Source organism: Cnephaeus nilssonii (assembly GCF_951640355.1).
Source record: "Cnephaeus nilssonii genome assembly, chromosome: 11".
In the NCBI taxonomy this organism is placed as follows: domain Eukaryota; kingdom Metazoa; phylum Chordata; class Mammalia; order Chiroptera; family Vespertilionidae; genus Cnephaeus; species Cnephaeus nilssonii.
This window is the reverse complement of record NC_137082.1, coordinates 2614003-2633041: the sequence shown is the minus strand read 5'-3', so window position 1 is coordinate 2633041 and position 19039 is coordinate 2614003. Positions and strand designations below refer to the sequence as shown.

General features: G+C 55.2%; 1 protein-coding gene across 1 annotated transcript; it reads left to right on the top strand.

Moving 5' to 3' along the window:
* The first annotated feature begins 30 nt into the window (after window positions 1-30).
* SS18L1 (SS18L1 subunit of BAF chromatin remodeling complex) lies at window positions 31-18804 on the top strand. The gene is made up of 11 exons (XM_079784109.1): window positions 31-396; window positions 7257-7333; window positions 8055-8139; window positions 8387-8531; window positions 8927-9124; window positions 10554-10715; window positions 11282-11386; window positions 12166-12258; window positions 13039-13158; window positions 15345-15472; window positions 16033-18804. The coding sequence occupies exons 1-11, from the start codon at window positions 328-330 to the stop codon at window positions 16057-16059; spliced, it is 1209 nt and encodes a 402-aa protein (XP_079640235.1). The 5' UTR covers window positions 31-327; the 3' UTR covers window positions 16060-18804.
* The last annotated feature ends 235 nt before the right edge of the window (window positions 18805-19039 follow it).

The window sequence follows — 19039 nt, the reverse complement described above, 5'->3', positions numbered from 1 at the left end:
GCGGACGTGCGCGCGCCGGGGCGGGGCCGGGCCGAACCACCGGCGGCCAGGGGCGGGGGGCGGCGGGGCGGCGGCGGGCCGGGCGCGGAGCGGAGGGCGGTCCCCAGGAGGCGACGCGCGGGGCTGGGCCTTGGGGACTGGCGGTGCGCGTGGTGGCGCGGCGGTGGGCCCGGAGACAGCGCGGCGGCGGCGGCGGGGCGGACGAGCCCACGTCGGGCTCCCCCGCGCCCCCAACCCCCAGCGACTGCAGAGAATGAACACCTTGGGCTGCCGAGCGCAGCGGGAGAAGAAGCCCCGATGATCTGGTGTTGAGCTCGCGCCGCGACCATGTCGGTGGCCTTCGCGTCCGCCCGGCCGAGAGGCAAAGGGGAGGTCACGCAGCAAACTATCCAGAAGGTAGGCGGGGTCCCGCGGGCCGAGGGCGGTGCGGAGTGCGGGCGTGCGCGCGCGGGGCCGGGAAGCGGGCTGCCGGCGGGCGCGGGGCGCGAACAAAGCCGGGGCGCAGCCGATGGCCGTCACCCCGCCGGGCCCCACGAGACCCCCGCCACCAGCCTGCGCCAAGGGGCGGGGGCTGCGGGTAGGGGTGCTGGACGACGGGGCCGCGCGACCCGGGGATGGTGTCCGAAGGGTCGTGTCCGCGGGCCAAGCCGGGCGCAGTGCGGACCCGCCGCCTTTGGGTACCCTGCGCCGCGGATAGGGGCGGAGGGCGGCTGGGCCGGCGCCCTCGAAATGGTGTTCGCGGGATGGTGTCTGCGGGTTGGGGGTCGTGGGCTAAGCCGGGAATAGCCGGGCCACACCAAGCGCAGAGGGGTTTCCGTCTGACTGGCTAAGGCTGTGGCGCAACCCCGCGGGCGGCCCCTGGCCCCAGGGTCCAGCTTGGCGAGTGGAGGGGGCCCAACAGCTGGCCACACTCACCCCTCAGCAAGGTGCTGGCACGTCCCGAGTTTGCGATGCCCTTCCCGTTCAGGCTCATCCGCGGCCCTTTGAGGAGTGCTGGACGCCTCGAGGTCGACCTGCTGGCCAAGCTTTGCTGCCTTTAAGCGCGTGTCAAGTTGTTTTCAGCCTGACCCGGGGCCAGCACCCTCACCTAACAGAAACCTCACGCATTCGCTTTGTGATCTTCTAGAGATAACGTTTACATGGAGTTGGGGCACCTTTAACAAAACCCTTAAATTTTGAAGTTAGATTTAGTATTTTCTGCTGTTTCGCCAACGTTTTTGGTAGATTTGCTTATTTATTTCTAAGCTTGGAATTCATGGGGTTAACAGCAGTATTCCTTGGTTCCCAGGAGCCTTTGCTTTCCCTGAGGGGATTCACCCCAGTGCCCTGCCCCTCTTCTTGATGATGCCAGGATCTGTGAACCTTGTCTGCTTGGCTGGTTTTGACAGATGAGTCTCAGGAAACTCTAACCAGGAAAGAAGCTAGTTGAGAAGCAGCAAAAACACAGACTAAAATCTGGCATTTTTTGTTTGTTTATTACAAAAAACTGTCTTTGGTCACCACCGGCTCCTTGGTAGTGAGGGAGCAGGAAGTATACAGCTTGTCCTTAGATGCGTCACCCCATCTCTGTCTTTGTACTTATGTGGTGCTTACTGATACCAGGCACTGCTCTAAGGCTTTGCAGATATTAACTTATTTAATTCCTTGTAGTAGTTACTAACATTCTCATTTTATAGATATGGAAACTGAGGCAGAGAGAAGCTAAGTGCCTGATGGTTAGTGATGGATCCAGGAGTTGAACCCAGACAGGCTCCAGGATTTGCTCCAACCATGACACCTGATGTGGGAGCACTTGGTGCAGCGTCGAGTGCTTGCTCAGAGACACACTTCGGCAATCGCTAGGGCCTCCGGGCATCTGGCTCTTGGACATTAAGTGTGATGAGCAGAGTCGCTGTTCCTGAAGCCAGCTTTCGCCTTCAACATTCATCCAGTTATCTGCACCTTGCACTCTCTTCTTAGTAAAGCTCCCCACATTTTCCAGGCAGAGCACTGCTCCCGAACATCAGATCAGAAAGAAGGGGACTGCTGCTCATGGGAAATGGGTCTTCAGTTTAAATTGTCATCTGATTTGACCTGATTGAGCCAGCGATGTGTATACTCACCTTGGTGTTTTGACAGTGAATTTATGTACCCAGGAGTCTTTTACTTGCAGTTTGAGAAGGCCATGAGAGGTGTGTGACTCACACTCACAGGAGCTGTGTCCACAGCATGTGCTCATGCTCAGAGCATTGAGAAAAGCCAGGGTTTTTCAGAAGCTGCTTGGTAGTGAGGGAGCAGGAAGTATACAGCTTGTCCTTAGAGCGTATTTGCATAGGATTCTGCCAGGCAAACTCCTACTCAACCTTCAAGGCCCTACTCAAATGTCCCCTCCCTCATGCTCCTTTGACAGTCATGTGCTGAGTTTTGACACATTGCTTGGGCTTCCACGTTTGCATGTCACTGACTTATTTGCAAAGTCCCAACCTGTCAGTGCCCAGTACATACTAGAGTGTCCGTGACACTGGGTATGTCAGTGGAAGTGTTTGGGATAGGTAGATGTATTTGTTTCTTTTGGCTGCCGTGACAGGTTACCACAGACTGGGTGGTTTAAAACCGGAAACATTTTCTCAGTTCTGGAGGCTGGAAGTCAGGGTTGGTTCCTGTTTGGGGCTCTGGGGGAGGATCGGTCCCATGCTTTCCTCTGAGCTCCTGATGGTTCCTGGCAGTCCTCCGTGCTCCGTTGTGTGTGGATGCGTCACCCCATCTCTGTCTTTGTCTCATGTGGCCTCTCTTCTCTGTATATCTAAGCGTCCAAATTTCTCTCTTCCCCTAAGGACACTTGTCATGGGATTTAGGACCCACCTTAATCTGGACTGACCTCATTTATCTGAACTTCACTGTGTTTGCAAAGACCCTGTTTCCAAATAAAGTCACATTTACAGGTACCAGGGGTTAGGATCAAACCTATTTTGAGGGTCACAATTCAACCCAGTACAGAGGCTGTATGGAGGAGGGGTGTTCCAGACAGAAGAACCGAGGAGCAGAAGTGGAAGGTCTGGAAGATCCAGGGAGTTGCAGGTGGTCCTGCCCATGGTCTGCGTGGAGCAGGCATGAGATGCAAATTAGAGGGGCAGGCAGTGCCCGCTGATCTGGGGAGCCAGGGTGGGGTTAAGGTGGAGTAGCCGGTGGTGACCAAAGACAGTTTTGGTGCAGGGTGAGATGCAGGCGGAACTGCGCTTTGGTGAGAAGCACAGGGACCCTGAGGTGGAGATGGGCGGTGTCCCAGCAAAGTCTGCGGACCAGGACCTGCCCTACATGGCTCTCCACTGGTTTGGGACCAGGGAGCCCCTGCTGTCCAGTGCTGTGCTCCTGACACCACTAGCCATCTCCCTGGACTGCGAGGCTGGGTTTGGGCTCCTTGGAGGGGCTCCTGGGCACTAGGCCTTGGCTGGCATGCAGGTGCCTCCTTGCTCCTTAGCACAGGTAGTTGCTTAATAAATTTAAATTTCACCCAGCCGGCGTAGGTCAGTGGTTGAGCATTGACCTATGAACCAGGAGGTCCGGGTTCGATTCCCGGTCACTGCACATGCCCAGGTTGTGGCTCGATCTCCAGTGGGGTTTGCAGGAGGCAGCCGATCAATGATTGCCTCTCATCATTGATGTTTCTATCTCTCTCTTCCTCTCCCTTCTCTCTGAAATCAATCAGCAAGTTTAAGTTTCATTGTTACTGTTTGTATTGGGGCTCTTGATTGGTTTTCTCTGCAGTCTTGTCCTTCGTGCCAGCACCTGAGTAGGGGAGACAGTTCCATGGGGACAGGACGGAGCTGATAGGCAGGTGGGCATCTGGGTGTTTGCCGTGTGGGTCAGGAATAGGAAAGTGAGACCAGCGAGGGCAGGTGCCATGCCCAAGATCTGAGGGCCAGGAAGACGTCAAAACCAGGCCAGCCCTGCTCTGTTGTCCGTGTCGGGGGTGGGGGTAGGGGTGAGGGGCGGGCTCCCTGGGCTCTGTCAGATGTGGGACTTGTTGCCTTCCAGAATGTGGGCTAATTCGGTAAGGAAGGTACATTGGCTGTTTTCAAAAATTAGAGTGTCCCCGTGGCTGCTAATGGCTTGGGGACTCCGAGCCTCCCTTCACTTGGCTAATTGATCATTTTAGGCAGTTGTCACGGAAAGTGCTTTCTCCCCAGGGGTGGGAGGGGGCACTGTCCCCTCACTCCAGGCCTTGGGCCCGCCCTGGGGAGGGTGGGGATGGACCCCCTTAGCTGGGTAGTGGCCTAGCGAGAGCCAGGGTCTCCCTCCTCACTTGTTTCCAGGTTAGATTCTGTGCTGATCAATATCACGCCTGCACGTGAAGAGTCATGGTGCTGCGGTGTGTTACTAGTAAAAATCCGGAGTGATCCGCCTTTTGCTGCCTTTCCACTTCCCAGCGACACCCTCTTGCCCTTCTCATCACTAAACCAAGTGACGCTTTTTAGATGTTTTTAGTTCCAGGCTCTGTCTTGGTTGTCTCCAGCTGCTGTAGACGGGGCACTTAAACAGCAGACATTTCTTTCTCGGTTCCCATGGCTGGGAGTCCGAGGTTGCGGTGCCTAAGGTTTGATTCTTGGTGGCGCCTTCTCCCACTGTCCTCACATGGTGCACAGAGCTCAGGAGGCGGTGCTGTCCTGGCCTCTGTATCTCTGTCTTTCCTCCCAGGTTCTCATTTCCCGGGAGACACCTCCCCCCTCCCTCCCGAGCCCTCCCTTCCCCGTTTCCTGCCAGGTGAGCCGTGGGTGAGCCGTGGGGAGGGGCCAGGGATCTCAGCCTCCTCCAGCCTGGTGCGTCCCCAGGGCGGGCTCCCCGGGTGGCGCGGTGTCACTTGCAGCACCCTGGGGTCTGCTGATCCAGTTATCACTTGTCCCTTTGCTTCTAGAATCCTGCTGATGGCCCAGCTGTCTCAGCCCTGTCCCTCGTCCCTGAGTGTTTGCCTTCCTGTCCCTCACTCACTGGGGGGGGGGGGGGGGGGGGTCGGGGGTGTGGCGCAGCAGTCACCTACTTGGCTCTTTCACCAACATGTTCTGGACTGTTTTCCTGAGTGTTTTTGTTTGCTTGTTTGTTAATCCTCATCCAAGGATATTTTTCCATTGATTTTTTTTTTTTAAGAGAGAGAGTAGAAAAGAGAGGGAAAGACAGAGAGAAACATCGATGTGAGAGAAACACATCGATTGGTTGCCTCCTGCATGCACCCGGGCCAGGGAGGAGCCTGCCCAGACCTTTTGGTCTTCCGGTCGATGCTCTAGCCACTGAGCCAAACCGGCTAGGGCTTCCTGAGTGTTTTTAACTTAGCTGAGACACTATTCTGTGTCCTACTTCTTTCTTTGTTTCTCTCTCTCTGTCTCTTAGTATTTTGTAACATTTTCTCATGCTGACAGATTTTGTAACATTTTTTCAAGCTGATAAATTTTATAACATTTTCTCATGCCCTTAAAGACTACAAAAAACGTTTATAATGCTGCTTAACACCGAACACGGTTCTTCCATAACTGCAGGCCTCCCAGCATTGCCCATTTAGCTCCCTCCACACCCGAAGTGAACATGGGTGCAGAAAATGTTTCAGTCCTTAACACACAGTGTGGTCCTTGGGAGGGAATTCTTGCCTGGAGGCTGGAGCCTTCCAGGGAAAGGAAGCTCTGTTCGTTGTTTTCCTTTGTTAACTGATCTGGAGAAAAGAGTCATAATGTATGAATGACCCGAATGCCCTTTCCTGGTGTATTTGAGCACCCTTCACCGGTCCCCAGGTGAGCGTGGCAGGCAGTTCTGGGCTCACAGCGCCCCCTGGTGGCTCCCCGTGTTGGCAGGCTGCTGGGTCAACGTGGGAATTGCTGTACTTGGGGCACCACCTCCACCGTGGGGACAGAGTGGGAAAGCCAGGGGAGGAGGAAGTTGTAATGTCAATAAAAATCAGCCTGGCTGGCGTGGCTCAGTGGTGGAGCATCGATCTATGAATCGGGAGGCCGTGGTTTCATTCCAGGTCAGGGCATATGCCCAGGTTGCATGTCCAGTGGGGGGCGTGCTGGAGGCAGTTAATCAATGATTCTCATCATTGATGTTTCTATCTGCTTTCCTTTCTGAAATCAATAAAAATGTATTTCTTAAAAAATTAAAGTAAGAGGAACCAGCCCTGAGGACTTGGAGGCTGAGGGGCAGAGGGGGCAGCTGACTGGCCCTGCAACGTGGTGGGCCTGGCCCCGTCTCTTCTCCAGGGCAGTTTGGGCCCCAGGCTCCACAGGGGTAGGGTCCACTATCAGACCAGTTAGGTGGCCATGTGGCACAGGGAGGGAGTGGCGCTGGGATCCTGGGCTGAGGCGCCAGCACAGTGGCAGGTAGGTGGGCCCCTCTGCCCCCTCGCCGCAGGGCCTTACCCGCTCAGGGCCCAGCAGAGCTGAGCCTGTCTGGAGGAACCACTGGGGCCAGATGACTGGGCACAACCTGGTGGGAACAAAAGGCTTTTCCTTTGGCAACAGTCTCTGGACGAAGGCCTTTCTATTGGAAGTGGCTTGCTGTGGGCTGTTATGCTGTTCCCTCCCGAGCAGGGAGATTCCTGCATGGAGAGCCGTGAATGAGCCGCAGGCTTCTCCATCTCTTCACATCCAGGCAGAGAATGGTGCCGCTGGGTCCGCCCCTGGCTGTCCTATGTGCTCACCAGACATTGCACCTGCCAGTACCTGCCGCACGGCCCTCCCACCCTCCCGTTAGGCCGTCCTCCCTCTCCCGCCCCTTCCATCACCTCCTCCTGGGTCTCGCAGCTGCGGTCCCCCGGTGGCCGTCCTGAAGAGATGGCCCTTGTAGGTCTTTGTGATGCTCTGCGGGGATACACGCCGCCTCCCCTGGGAGGGACGGCTGTGTGGCTGGCATTTGTGGACCTCACACCCTCCAGACAGGTCTTAGGGTCCCCAATCCCTGTTGTAGGTTTTTAACACCCCCTAGCTGGACAAATGCACCTGCTCTGGGGCCCTAGATGGGGGAGGGGGAGCATCCCGGGACTGTGGGATCCCATCTGCAGGTGACGAGAGAACGTGGGACCTGCCCCTGGGGAGGGGGCGCTGTGTGCTTAGCATGGGGCTGTGGAAAGGGCTCGGCCTTGCTGGCTGAGTGATACAAATGAGTGGCAATGGGTACATAGAATGCTGACAGCAGGTATTGTCACATCGAGTCAGCAGCTGAGCCCACACCCCCTAACCTCCAGCAGGCACTGTAGATGCACCCACGTCCAGCGCTCACGTCTGCTTCTCCCTCAGATGCTGGATGAGAACCACCACCTGATACAGTGCATCCTGGACCATCAGAGCAAGGGCAAGACGGCCGAGTGTGCCCAGTGAGTGACCCCTCCCGCAGCTCAGCTGTCAGGTGGTACAGACTCTGCCCAGCGCTGCAAAGGCCTCCTTTGGGGGTGTTGAGTGGCCTGGGCGTATTGGGCTTTGGAGGTCACTTAAGCCACTGAGCGTCACCCCTGGAGGGTGACCGCATTGCCCCCCAGGTTGCTCCCCAGAGAGGTGTGGGGCGTTTGAAGGGAAATGGAAGTGTGGGAGGAGAGAGGGCCGCTGGGGAGGCCCCAGCCGCACGCTGCTGGCACCTCTGTGAGCAGTTGGAGGACACACCTGGGGACAGTGGCTCCATCCAGGTAAGACCTCCAGGGCTGGACACAGTAGGTGCACAGGCTGGGCATCAGAGCTACCTGGAGGGAGACGTGTGTGAGTGGCCGTCACACCCCCTGGGCATTCCTCCCAGCACCTCTTCAGGGGCCATGGAGGATCGCGTTAGCTAGGGGCATCTGCACAGGGCTTGTCCACACCCCCTCTCTGAAGAAGCCGGGTGGCACGTCCCCCTTGGCCACCACCTTGAGTTTGTTGTTGGACGGGCACCCACTCCCCACCTGGCCCGTCGGGGACTGCAGGGGTCTCTGCTGCTTGCTCTGTCCCCAGGTGTCTGTGGAGTCAGTGTCCCCGGGGCAGGATGCAGGGCAAGCTGTCCTGGGTGAACTTTGCTTTGGGTTGGCCTGCGGGCTCCCCTGCTTACTACACGCCCCTCGCCTGCAGGTACCAGCAGATTCTGCACCGGAACCTGGTCTACCTGGCCACGATTGCAGACTCCAACCAGAACATGCAGTCCCTGCTGCCCGCCGTGAGTGCCAAGGGGGTGGGGGCGGCTCCCACCCTGCCTGGCACAGTCAGGCACTGCCTCAGACCGCCAGCGAGGGAGCAGAGGTCTGAGGTCTTACCTGGCATAGCCAAGGTCACCAACAGGGGGTGAGAAGGGGCAGGTCCTCCCATTATGAGGGAAGTCAGCTGGACAAGTCCCTGCAGTGACTGCTGGTTGGTGGTCGTTATCTGAACTGACCCTCCTCCCCATAACCTCCTGTTGCCCACAGCCGCCCACCCAGAACATGAACCTGGGCCCCGGAGCGCTGTCCCAGAGCGGCGGCAGCCAGGGCCTGCATTCCCAGGGCAGCCTCAGTGACGCCATCAGCACTGGCCTGCCCCCCGCCTCCCTCATGCAGGGCCAGATCGGCAATGGTGAGCACCCGGGTTGGGGGTTTGGGGTTGTGGTTGGTTCTGGCAACAGTGTCACCAATGCAGGCTCCCAGGTAGCCACACGGGACAGAGCGAAGGTTCTGGCTGCGGGCCAGGTGCAGTGCCGGGTGCAGGGGCCAGGGGTGACACCTCATTCCAGTTCTCCTGCTGAATTTGCACCTCAGGTTAGGGCCACTTCGACTCACAGCACAGGTCCCGTGGGACTGTCTGACGAGAACGGACGTGCTCCTGTCTGCAGCAGAGCTGTTGCTGGCCACTGGGACGGCACAGCACAGCACAGCTACCTGAGCAACCAGGGTGTCGGGCAGAGAGCCCCGGCCTGCCGTCAGAGGTGGCTTTAGATGGGTTGAAGGCGTCCTCACCCATCTCTCCTGCAGGTCCGAACCATGTGACCCTGCAGCAGACAGCACAGAGCACGCTGCCCACAACCTCCATGAGCATGTCCGGCAGTGGCCACGGCTCGGGGCCCGGCTACAGCCACTCGGGACCCTCCTCGCAGAGCGTGCCCCTGCAGGGCCAAGGCGCCATCAGCAACTACGTGTCACGGGCCAACATCAACATGCAGTCCAACCCAGGTAACGCCCCGGCCGGGCCCAGCCCACGTGCACACCTGGCCTTGGGTCCCTCCAACGTGTACAGGTCACACATAGGCTGCCCTGCTAGGCACGGGCTGGTGCTGAGGAGGAGAGGGGTCCTGAGGGCTGCCCCCCTGGAGCTCCCCAGGGTCAGGGGTTGGTGAATACAAGTCAGGCAGTGCCCAGCTTTAGGGGACCGAGTCTGCTCCCCACGGCACCCGGGAAGGCTCTGCAGAGGGTGCCTGGGTTCTGCTGAGAGGACAGGACCGGGGTCACTTGGGTGGGGAGAAGGCATAGTGGGGCAGAGAACTACAAGGGCGAAGGGGTGGCCAGGGGCCCTGGGCGCTCTTCCTAGCGGGGCCCCCAGAGCTGGGCTGTCCACCATGGTGGCCTCAGGGTGCTGAGTACTCAGGGAGCATCAGGTGCAAACTGAAGTGTCCCGTGAGTATCAGACACCGGGTTTCAGAGCCCAGTCCAGAAAAGAGGGTGTGAGGCGTACTCAATGTGTTAGTAATTACATACTGGACATGATCATATTTTGGATCTATTAAGTCAGATAAAGCCTATTACTGAGACATATTTCATCTGTGTTTTTTCACTCTTTTGTTTGCTAATCCTCACACAAGAATATTTTTTCCATTGATTTTTAGAGAGAGTGGAAGGGAGGTGGGCAGCAGTGTGGAAGACACATTGATTGGTTGCCTCCACATGGGCCCCTGACCCGGGCTGGGGATCAAACCTGCAACCCAGGGACATGCCCTTGACCGGGAATTGAACCTGTGACCCTTTGGTCCACTGGCCAATGCTCTAACAAGTGAGCAACACCAGTTAGTTAGGGCTCTTTTAACTGTTTTTGTTTTAATCCTCACCTGAGGATATTTTTCCATTGATTTTTAAAGAGTCGAAGAGAGAGGGAAAGACAGAGAGAAACATCTGTGTGAGAGAAACACATAGATTGGTTGCCTCCCACATGCACCCCGACCAGGGCCTGGGCCGGGGAGGAGCCAGCAACCGAAGTTCGTGCCCTCAACCAGAATCGAACCCAGGACCCTTCAGTCTGCAGGCCAACGCTCTATCCACTGAGCCATACCAGCCTGAGCTCTTTTCACTCCTGACATGGCTCACATCCGTGGTGCTGGGCGTTGCTGAGGGAGAGCTCTGAGCAGGGTGACTGAGTGGACAGGCAGGTGGCGGGGGGGTCCGGATGGCGTGGGAGCCTGTGGTGTCTTCTGAACATCACCATGGTGAGAGTTGGTGCCGAGGTTCGCTGGTAGGCAGTGTGACAGGGAAGGGAGGAGACCATCTCTAGGGGACCCCAGGGGTACAGGGAAGGCTTGCCTGGGAGAAGAGCGCCTTCGGGCCTGAGCGAGGGGGTGAGGTGCTGCCCTGGGAACTTCTCGGGGTTATTCGGGTCTGTCGTGTCGCCCAGTGTCCATGATGCATCAGCAGGCTGCCTCGTCCCACTACAACTCGGCGCAGGGCGGGAGCCAGCACTACCAGGGCCAGCCCATCGCCATGATGGGCCAGAGCGGGCAGGGGAGCAGCATGATGGGGCAGCGGCCCATGGCACCCTACCGGCCCTCCCAGCAAGGTACCACCATGCGCCCGGAGTCCATGTGCTCCCTTCCACGGCTGGGAGGACGGGGTGTGTGTGTGTGTGTGTGTGTGTGTGTGTGTGTGTGTGTCCACATGCTTTTTGGTATTGCACAAGGAGGATGCCGTGTGTGTGTGTGTGTGTGTGTGTGTGTGTGTGTGTGTGACCACACGCTTTTTGGTATTGCACAAGGAGGATGCCGTGTGTGTGTGTGTGTGTGTGTGTGTGTGTGTGTGTGACCACACGCTTTTTGGTATTGCACAAGGAGGATGCCGTGAGTTGGAGCCTAGTGGGGCCACGAAACATTGGAGTTTGAAAGCTGTGTCTTCCCAGGGGTGGACAAGGCTGGAGCGCTCAGTGGGGTCACAGGTGGCCGCGTGGCTGCAGAGGGGGTGGGCAGCTATGTCTAAGCGACAGTCCAGGGTGTAGAGGGCTACGTGTGGGGCAGTGCCGTGGCATCCCCGGCGGTGGTGTGGGGGGGGGGGCATCTCAATTTGTGGCCCGTCGAGGAGGTGTTCGTGGGGCAGAGGCCCCAAGTTCACTCACAGCCCGCCTGCCCGCAGGCTCGTCCCAGCAGTACCTGGGCCAGGAGGAGTACTACGGGAGCGAGCAGTACGGCCACGGCCAGGCGGCCTCGGAGCCGCTCAGCCAGCAGTACTACGCTGACGGTGAGCCCCCGGAACGCCCCTGCCCACACCCACCCTTCACGCCCGCCCACCCAGCATCCCGGTCCCTGGGCCTGAGTGACTGGCACCTGTCACGGCCACTCGTCCCACTACAACTCGTCTGTCTTCCCCAGCGGCGGTGAAGCGGGGCCAGCTGTGGGACACTGAGCAGGTAGCTGTGGCTACTTTAGGGGAGGGACGCAGCGGCCTGTGAAACGCCTCCAGGAAGGTGATGGGCCGGCCACTGCTTGTGTCTGTGACACTTGGCTCCCAGCTGGTCAGTCGTATTCCCGCCGAGGATTTTCCTCTTCATTGTCCCCTCTCAATAGTCCCGGGTTTGGCAGGTGGCATTTACGGTGGTCGGAGGGAATGGCTGGGGAGGACTCCCTGACAGCAAGCCGGCAGGATCGGGTTGGGGTAGCGGAGACTAGCACGGGGCTAACCAGGCCCGCCACATAGCATGAAGGTCTCTGAGGGGCACAGCACCCCAGATGGGATCCCCCATGGCAGACGGCAGATCTGGTGCCAACGGCCACGGTGCCTGCCGCGTGTCAAGACTGAATGTAGTCAGTCCTCGGGGCACCTGAGGGCCGTGTGGCCATCTGCGTTTTACTTACAGGAACCATTGGTGGGCTCCGTCATGGGCGCCATCTGTGGGGAACTGATCGTGCCCGGCTCTGGCCGCTACCCCACCCCATGGCACTGCCCGCCCGACTCAGGCTGCCCCCGCCCCTGGGTCTGGTGGTTAGGTCCCTGACTGCCAGCCGTCGGTCTGCTTGCAGGGCACAGCGATTATGCCTATCAGCAGACGTCCTACTCGGAGCAGAGCTACGACCGGTCCTTCGAGGAGTCCACGCAGCACTACTACGAGGGTGGTAAGCACAGCGCCACGCGGGAGGGTGATGTGCCCCCACTGAGATGCTGGTTTGCAGGCACCCGGCATGCTCAGGGCAGGGCCAGAGCTCTGTGGGGCCGCATCGACTTCTGGAAGTGGGAGGGCAGGCGGGGTCCTGCTCGCCTAGTGTCATGAAACAGGAGGGCTGGCCACAGGGGCAGGGAACCAGACTCTGCTCTGTGGCAGGCTGTGTGCAGAGCAGCCCCCAAAAGCTGAATTTGCCAAGAGACCGAAGAAGAAGGCAGACGAGGCCCGCTGTGGGTAGTGGGTTCCACAGGGTTCTACATGCGGGAGCAGGTCCTGGGTGGCTGCAGGGCATTCGGATCTCCGCACCCTTCACCCCAGACCACCCACTCTGTGCCCCTAGGGATGGAACCACAGGTCAGGAAAGCAGTGAGGAGGGCCAGGGAAGCAGGGTGATCCAAGAGGTAGACGGCTAGGGGATCTGCAGCCCGAGTGTAGCGCCTGCCCGTCCCTGCTGCAGACACCCGCTGCCTGCAGGCCGCCAGTGTGACTCTCCAGACGTGGATTTGGGAGGAAACACGTGCAGTTGGTTCTCGGGTGGGTGCCCGCCGCCCGGCCCCCTGGAGGAAAGGTCCAGCCGCCGCGCTCACTCCCGAGAGGAGCAGCAGTGAACTCCCAGCCGGTGTGGCCTCAGCAAGTGCCAGGCTTCCTGCTCTGGAAGTCAGAGTGGGAAAGTAAGGCTCCTGACAGCCCCTGACAAGCAGCAGAAGTCACCTGCGTCTCCTCCACTCTGCAGGGAACTCGCAGTACAGCCAGCAGCAGGCGGGGTACCAGCAGGGCACAGCCCAGCAGCAGGCGGGGTACCAGCAGCAGTACCCCAATCAGCAGAGCTACCCGGGCCAGCAGCCAGGCTACGGTAAGAGGGCGCTGCCCGGCCCGCGCCCCTGCACTTTGACGGGGTGGTTTAGGCTGTGTTGTGGGAAAGCTGTGAGGAGAGGAGAGTCCTGTTGTCGTGCGACTGTCACACTAAGGCCAATGTCGGTCCATCGTTGCGGTCCAAACCCACAGGGGATTCAGACCTCACTGGTTTCCCAGAATGTCCTTTTCTAACCGGGACCCTCTGGGCCCACAGTCTCCCTGCTCCTTACGCTCCTCTGGGCTCCGACAGTCGCTCCGACTTTCTCTTTGTTGTTTTTTTAAGTCCTCACCCGTGGATATGTTTTTTTTATTTTAGAGAGAAGAAGGGAGAGAGAGAGAGAAACATTGATATGAGAAACATCAATTGATTGCCTCCTACACTCGCCCTGACCGGTAATTGAACCCAAAACCTAGGTGTGTGCCCTGACCGGAACCCACCCGCAGCCTGTCCTTGGTGTGCGGGACGATGCTCCAGCCAGCTGGGCCCAGCCGGCTCTCCTCTCTCCTGCCTGGCAGCTGGGAGGCGGGCCAGGCGGGGACTGTGTAGTTGGTCCCTCAGGTTGGGTTTGTCTGACGCTTTTCTCAGGACGAGACTGGCCTGTGGGCTTTGGAAAGACCACGGAGGTGAGGTGCCCTTGTCACCTCCTGTCAGCGTGACGCCTCCGATGCTGATCTCGGTCACTGGGGTTGGGGGCATCTGTCCAGTTACAGCTGCTCCCTCCCCGTTCTGTAATATTTGGGAGTGAGTCCCCGAGTGCGCCCACACTTAGGGGGGTCCACATGGATTATTTGGCATCCTGTCGGGAAGGTCTGCCTCCTCCACTGAGCCATTAATCACCATTTATACAAAGACGACTTCGTGATCAGGCCCCAGGGCACTTTATTTTTAGTTAATACAGAAATGTCACGAAAATCAGTCACATGGAGAAAATGCAAAAAAGTGAATTTATAAATATAAAGAATTCTATGTAGCACATTTTCAGACTACAGTGAAGTAACACTAAAACTATAACAAGGCCTGGCTGGCATGGCTCGGTTGAGCGTCGATCCAGGAGCCAAGAGGTCACTGGTTCGATTCCCTGTCAGGGCCCATGCCTGTGTTCTGGACTCGATCCCCAGTGCAGGAGGCAGCTGATTGATGACACTCATCATTGATGTTTCTCTCTCTCTCCCTCTCCCTTCCTCTCTGAAATTAATTTTTTTTTAAAAGTAGTCTCTCTCTCACACACACACACACACACACACACACACACACACACACATACACATATAGTAAGAATGGAACTAAATAGTAAACAACAATGTAGAATGTTAAAAATTCTCTTAAGTTACACCCAGCGGTCAGGGAAGAAATATTATACAAAAATTACAGAATATTTTACAATGAAAACAAAGAAAGAATTTCATAATATATGAAATGCTGCCATGTAAATGCCTGTGAGAGAAATATAACAAACTAAATCTCTAAATCCCTTTAAAGGGAAAGCAACCCCCAAAATATAGAAATAGAAAAGCCAGATAAAAATCAGCAAAACAGCCCTAACCGGTTTGGCTCAGTGGATAGAGTGTCGGCCTGCAGACTCAAGGGTCCCGGGTTCGATTCCGGTCAAGGGCATGTACCTTGGTTGCGGGCACATCCCCAGCAGGGGCTGTGCAGGAGCAGCTGATCGATATTTCTCTCTCATCGATGTTTCTAACTCTCCCTCTCCCTCCCTCTCTGTAAAATATCAATAAAATATATTTTTTTAAAAATCAAAACAGAAAGAAGTCATTATTTGTATTAGGTGACGTGGATATTGATCACACGTTGGGCTGTAATTCCGGGCTTTTTTATTTTGTTGTTCCCGTCATCCCAGCGCTGGCTGCGTACCTGTCCTGTTTTCTGAGCACTTGCTTATTTCTGGGCCCGCAATGCTGTCCTCCCGCAGCCTTTCTGAACTCGCCCAGAGCTTAGTGTCCACTGTCTTTTGCATGTGTGCTCACTGGTTGCTGTGAACTCATGTGGGCCACAGGGACCACCGTGACGTGAAGCTCTTGGGGCAGCAGGCGATGTACTGGACAGCAGCTCAGCCAGCTGAGCGCGCTCGCTACACAGACGTGCCCAGGAGGCCTGGGTCTGCTGTCTGGAGCCTTCCAGGGGACTGGGCGTGGTGGGTGGCCTCACCACAGCTGGTGTGTTCCCAGGGCCGGCCCAGGGAGCCCCCTCACAGTATTCCAGCTACCAGCAAGGACAAGGCCAACAGTACGGGAGCTACAGGACGTCGCAGACTGGCCCGTCCGCACAGCAGCAGCGGCCGTACGGCTACGAGCAGGCAAGCTTTCTGGATGTTTCCCCACATGTAGGTCTGCATGTCTGTCAAAACATAACAGGTTCTTCTGAGGTCATGAATAATGAGGTGAACCAGCCGTCTTCCAAGGCCTCTTCCAGGGTGTTATTCTCTGACCCTGTAAGGTTTTAAAAATTACCTGGACATGCAGCTCACCCTGGTCAGACAGCTGGTTTTGTGCATGCTCAACTCACTCAGAGTCTGGCGTTCTCTCCTGCCGCGGAGGCTCACGTGTGCCCTCCTCTGCGTGCCGGAGACACGGCAACTAGACACAGGTGGCCACACTTTTAGAGCTTGGGTCTCGTCCCACAGAGCTGGCTGCTTGGGGGCCAGGAAGGAGCCGGGCAGACAGTGCTAGGAAGAGGACCTAGGGGGGCCGAGGGCTGGCTCAGACCACCATAGGGGCCCTCTGTGCTGGCAAAGCCAGTGACTGCCCTGTCCGCTTGTTTGCCTGTTACACCTCCTTCCTTGTCTCATCCTGCACATGGGCGGGGTGGGGCCGTCCACGTGTGTCTGGGAGTCATCTCTCTCCTGGTCTCTTGCAGGGCCAGTATGGGAATTACCAGCAGTAAGGGACAGCGTTCTTGGTGGAGCCTTGCAGTGGTGTGTCCATTCGGCGTGGACGGACCTGTGGCGGTTCTGACCAACTGTGGCCCGTCGGTTCCCCTTTGCCCCACACGTGTCGCATGTGAAGTGTGCACATTTCATGCTGGGTATGACGCCGAGTGTGCCAGAGGCTTGGGACTGCGCGCTGATGGTGTGACGTACCTGGTGCTGAGTATAGTATCATGACCACGTGGTGAATGGAGGCGTTGATGTTTCTAGCTAGCTTTAGGGTCCTCTTGCCATCAGAGTGTTCTGTGCCCAGCGATGGAAGTCTATAAGATGCCATAGTCAGTGTATCGTATAAACAGATCTTAGGTCCGGCTCTCCTCACGCAGGGTAACATGGGTTGTAAACCTGTCTCACTGGCGACCCCGCAGCTGGACATGCTCACACAGCCCTGGGTGCAGCCTCTTCCCGGGCCTCAGTGGGGAGGGAGGGGCTTTGTGTGTTTTGGGTCTGTTTCTTTTAAAGGCTGCATATGTTTCATGTGGAGAGGCTGTGAACTGCCCGGTACCTCTCGGAGCTGATTCCACCTATGTCTCTCGCTGATTCCATCTATCCCAAAGGTGACATGCTCTCCTTTTAAAATGTAAAGCAGGGTCAGTGACTGTGCTGCAGATAGAGTCCATGAAGGCAGCCATCTTTAGCCTAACCCCAGGAGGCAGTGCCAACGGCAGAGAGGAGGTTCTCTGACATGGCTTGGGCTCCAGCCCATGTTTACCTGATGGTCATTTTTGGGGGTTGAATATTAAATGTGCCCCATTCTAAATTTATAGCTTAAAATAGTGATACCAAATTTTCCACACAGTTGGCAAGTTGTTCGTTTTATGTTATTTCTTCCAGGACCTGCTTGTTTAGATCTCCAAGCAAGCGTTCCTTTTCTTTTAGGGACATCTGAAATTTACAACTCATTTTTAAAAAGAACCCCACTGAAGGTATTGTGGTGTTCCTAGTGAAAAAAAAGGAAAGTTTTTACGTAGAGAAATGTGAATAATTTTTATATTACCAGGACGTTAAATCCTATTTAAATTTTGGGCAGGCATTACAGATAGCTCACTTGGAAAAGTCTGGTCAGAGAAAAAAATCCTGCATTTCCCTAAGTAATACTGACATTTTATCAATCTTAACTTGGGTGATACCTGCTTTTACTGTGAATCCTTTAAAAACATCTTTGGATGAATGCTGACATTTCCAAGAACAACCAAGAAAATACAAAAAATATCCAATTCTTGATACATCAGCTATACTAAGATAGAAGCGTTTATTTTAGAGGTATATTGGTTTTAAAAACCCCTAAACACTGGCAAGGGCTTAAAAATATATATCTATATTAAATGGCTGAGATGAGAGTTCTTATTTGCTAAATGACACAGACATTAGCAGTGTCATCGCCCTTGATTTTGTTTTGTTCTTTCCTGACAGTTGTCATAGAACTAATTTGTAGACTCAATCAGGAACTAAAATTTCCCATTGAAAATGTTAAACATTTTAGATAACAGTGAAACTAGGTTATTTTTATTTCTTGCCATCCTGGGAATATGCCTTTTATGTGTCTAGGGTTGGCTTTTTTAAATGAACACTTTTTTGAAAGAAAAGGACACTTGAAAGTTATCCTGAAACTTCAAACTGAAATGTCTTACATTAAGAATTTCTTGAATGTTGTGTATATATTTTAAAAAGCACTTTGTGAAATAGTTTGTACATTTATTTCCTTATTTATACATGATTTTTGGTGTTAATATATTTAAGGAGTAATAACAGAATGTTTATTTAATGCAGGGGTGGGGAATGTCTGGCCTGAGGGCTGTATAAGGCCCGAGAAATCATTTGGTCTGGCCCTGCCAAGGCAATTAGGGGTGAGTTAATTAAATGTTTGACCAAATGTAGCAGGCTAATTTTTAAGTTGATAATTTTGCATGGCCTGTGAATGATGTTATAAGTACCCAAATGGCCATTGGCAGGAAAAAGGTTCCCACCCCTGATTTAATGTGTTGTCTGTGTTTATGTGACATTGTAGGGAAAAAGTGATGCCAGCAATTCGTTGTCGTTAGCTGTGTAATATTTTCTCTTCTGTGATATGAATGTTTGCAAAAATTAGGCTAAAATGAACTGTTTGTGCAGTGTGGTGGGTGGGCTTTGTTTTTATGACTACTTCTCCAGGTCAGTGCGATGCAGAGGGAGACGTGGAAATGGGTGCTCGTCCTGCCTCCTTTGTCCCTGACACCCAGAGGTCTTGAACTTGAAAAACGACCGCAATTTTCAGAAGTGCCGACAAATTCATATTGGTGTGCAAAAGCTCAGCACCCATTGGGGTTTGTTCTGGAACCACAGGTGTTGAAAGTACTTAGAACTCATGTGGAGAATCGGGAATCACACCAAGGTGTGCATGGTCTCCAGGACCTCCAGGGAAGCCTCCGTGTGCTCCTGTTGTTGGAGCCTAAGTGGGCCTCTGAGTTTGCCAACATATATATATGTTTGAATATTGGGCACCTGCTCAGAATTGCACAAAATGGAAGACCATTTTCATTTCCATTTAAAAATGTTTAGCCATTACTTCATTTCTACTTACTGAACAGGTCAAACTCATCTTATCTGTGAGCACAGGACTTTTTTTGGAGATCATCTTTATTGTGTGTTTTTTCCAGCCGGCGGCGGAGTTTGGTGTATAAATTGTTTATGCTTTTGGTGTAATTAATAAACTGTTTCTTCAAAAGTCACTCTAAAAAGTGAGTTTTCATGACGTTAATGGGATGCTCCATGACTTGTACCTGGACCCAGGTGTCTGTCTCCATGTTGAGTCACCTTCCTGGGAAACCTGGGTTCTGTCCAATGGGCCACCTCCGGGCAGGCTGCCCTGTAAAGTCTGACAACCCACGGTCACTGAAGGTCAGGTATGCGATGGGGAGGGGCCGCTGAGGCCACCTGAGACCACACCCTGATCGAAGA